Below are 1,587 nucleotides of genomic sequence, written 5' to 3'. Positions count from 1 at the left end.
AAAAAAAAAGAACTTACAAATTCAGTTCTGTTGTAAGAATTGATCCCAAATTCGTTGAAGCCTGCTTGTTCTAAAAGCCAGTTTTCTATTGTTGCATCCCCGGTGTAAGAAAATCGACCTCCTAGCATAAGAAGAGCTCTCGCAGATTGCTCTTGGACATTTTCATTATATATTTGACAATCCAAGGCTTCTATAATTGCTTCAACTGCATCTTCTCTGTATATGCTGCACTTTGAAGGATCTTCCTGCAACAAAGCTGCTACTCCATAAGGGAATTAAAATGGTGTAAACTAGATATTTCTAGAAGGCTTAGAAAAGGACTAATTTCTTATGCGCTACAAGAACATTAATTTTGAATTACCAGGAGATCAAGCTGTAACAATATGGCCGCAACTAGCGGGCGTTTTTCCGATGGAGCCTTTCGGAGATAGGCTAATAAGATGTGCATGATGTTTAAACTACCCCAGCCTTCTTTGAGTATGTACAAGATTTTATTTATCTGTGTTCTCCTGGGAATATTTTCCTTATCAGTATAAGAAAAGAACTTCCAAAAGAAAATACTTTAAAGTAGATTTAAGTATAAGAATATAAATTTACCTACTAAGGCAGATTAATTCAATCAACAAATCAAATGCTGAGCCACAGGGATTCCTGTGATATTCCAGAAGAACCAGTTCGATGAGCGAATCTATGCTCAAATTTTCAGCTAAGTAGTTTCTACAGCTTCCATCGGCTCGGATGCAACACGAGATGAACATAGCAGCATTGATCCTCTCAGTGGTATCTCCTATCTTAATCTTATCCGTCAGCATGCTCAAACCTCCTAGAGAAACCACTTGTCGCGCGTTGTCTAGGTTTCTGTCTTCATCAAAACCTGTAAGGATTTGGTCCAAAAGGTAAAATGCTGCCACCAAAGGGCTGCATTGCACTGTGAATAGAGTCTGCAACTGGTCTCCGAACTCTGTAACTCGAAGAACTAATGGCACCCACTCGACCGATACCATTTGCTTCGCCTTTGGCCTTGACAGGTAAAGCAGAACAGCAGCTTTTAAGAACAGACTCGTGCTTCTTAAATGTCTCATGAAGATATCGAGCTGAGGGTCAAAATTCAGTACTATCAGTCTGTTTAGATCGCTTCGCGAAACGAGTTCGGCCAGAATCGATATTACTAGTTCTAAAATTTCATCATCTTCAGAAGCAAACAGCACCTCAAGCATTCCCTCAATCACAGGTGCTTTTGACAATGCGTCTTCAATGATAGGATCGCCGCGTGAATCCAACCAAGCTCTCGTGATTGTACGAATGGCAACTTCACACTCGCTTAGACTATCAGAGGAGCAAACAGATGCAATAGCCCTGCTTAAATTGCTCGAAACATTTCTAGTCTCTTCCTTTTTCCGAACCGAGCTATTCTTTGACAAATGATTGCCGCTTGTCAAACATTCCAACTGTAACGGCGCAGTCTGCTGACAGGTAAATAATCTAAAATTGTCTGATTTTTGTGTGTCTCTCCATAAATCAGATTTCCAATTCCTTTCAAATAGGCTCGATGATCTTTGCTCCCTCTGTTAAATTTAAAAGGAAAAA

At 39.9% G+C, this 1,587-nt stretch overlaps 1 protein-coding gene across 1 annotated transcript; it reads right to left on the bottom strand.

The window, feature by feature from the left end:
* Positions 1-17: 17 nt before the first annotated feature.
* LOC112095200 (putative E3 ubiquitin-protein ligase LIN-1) lies at positions 18-1,492 on the bottom strand (the record flags this gene model as incomplete). Its single annotated transcript, XM_024176882.1, has 3 exons — positions 18-245; positions 362-509; positions 598-1,492. Coding segments are annotated over 3 exons (1,271 nt in total), but the record flags the coding sequence as incomplete, so codon positions are not given.
* Positions 1,493-1,587: the final 95 nt, after the last annotated feature.

This window comes from Morus notabilis, unplaced genomic scaffold (genome assembly GCF_000414095.1).
Source record: "Morus notabilis unplaced genomic scaffold, ASM41409v2 C11425460, whole genome shotgun sequence".
In the NCBI taxonomy this organism is placed as follows: domain Eukaryota; kingdom Viridiplantae; phylum Streptophyta; class Magnoliopsida; order Rosales; family Moraceae; genus Morus; species Morus notabilis.
Note: the sequence above shows the minus strand (reverse complement) of the source record. Positions and strands in the feature narration are given on the sequence as shown.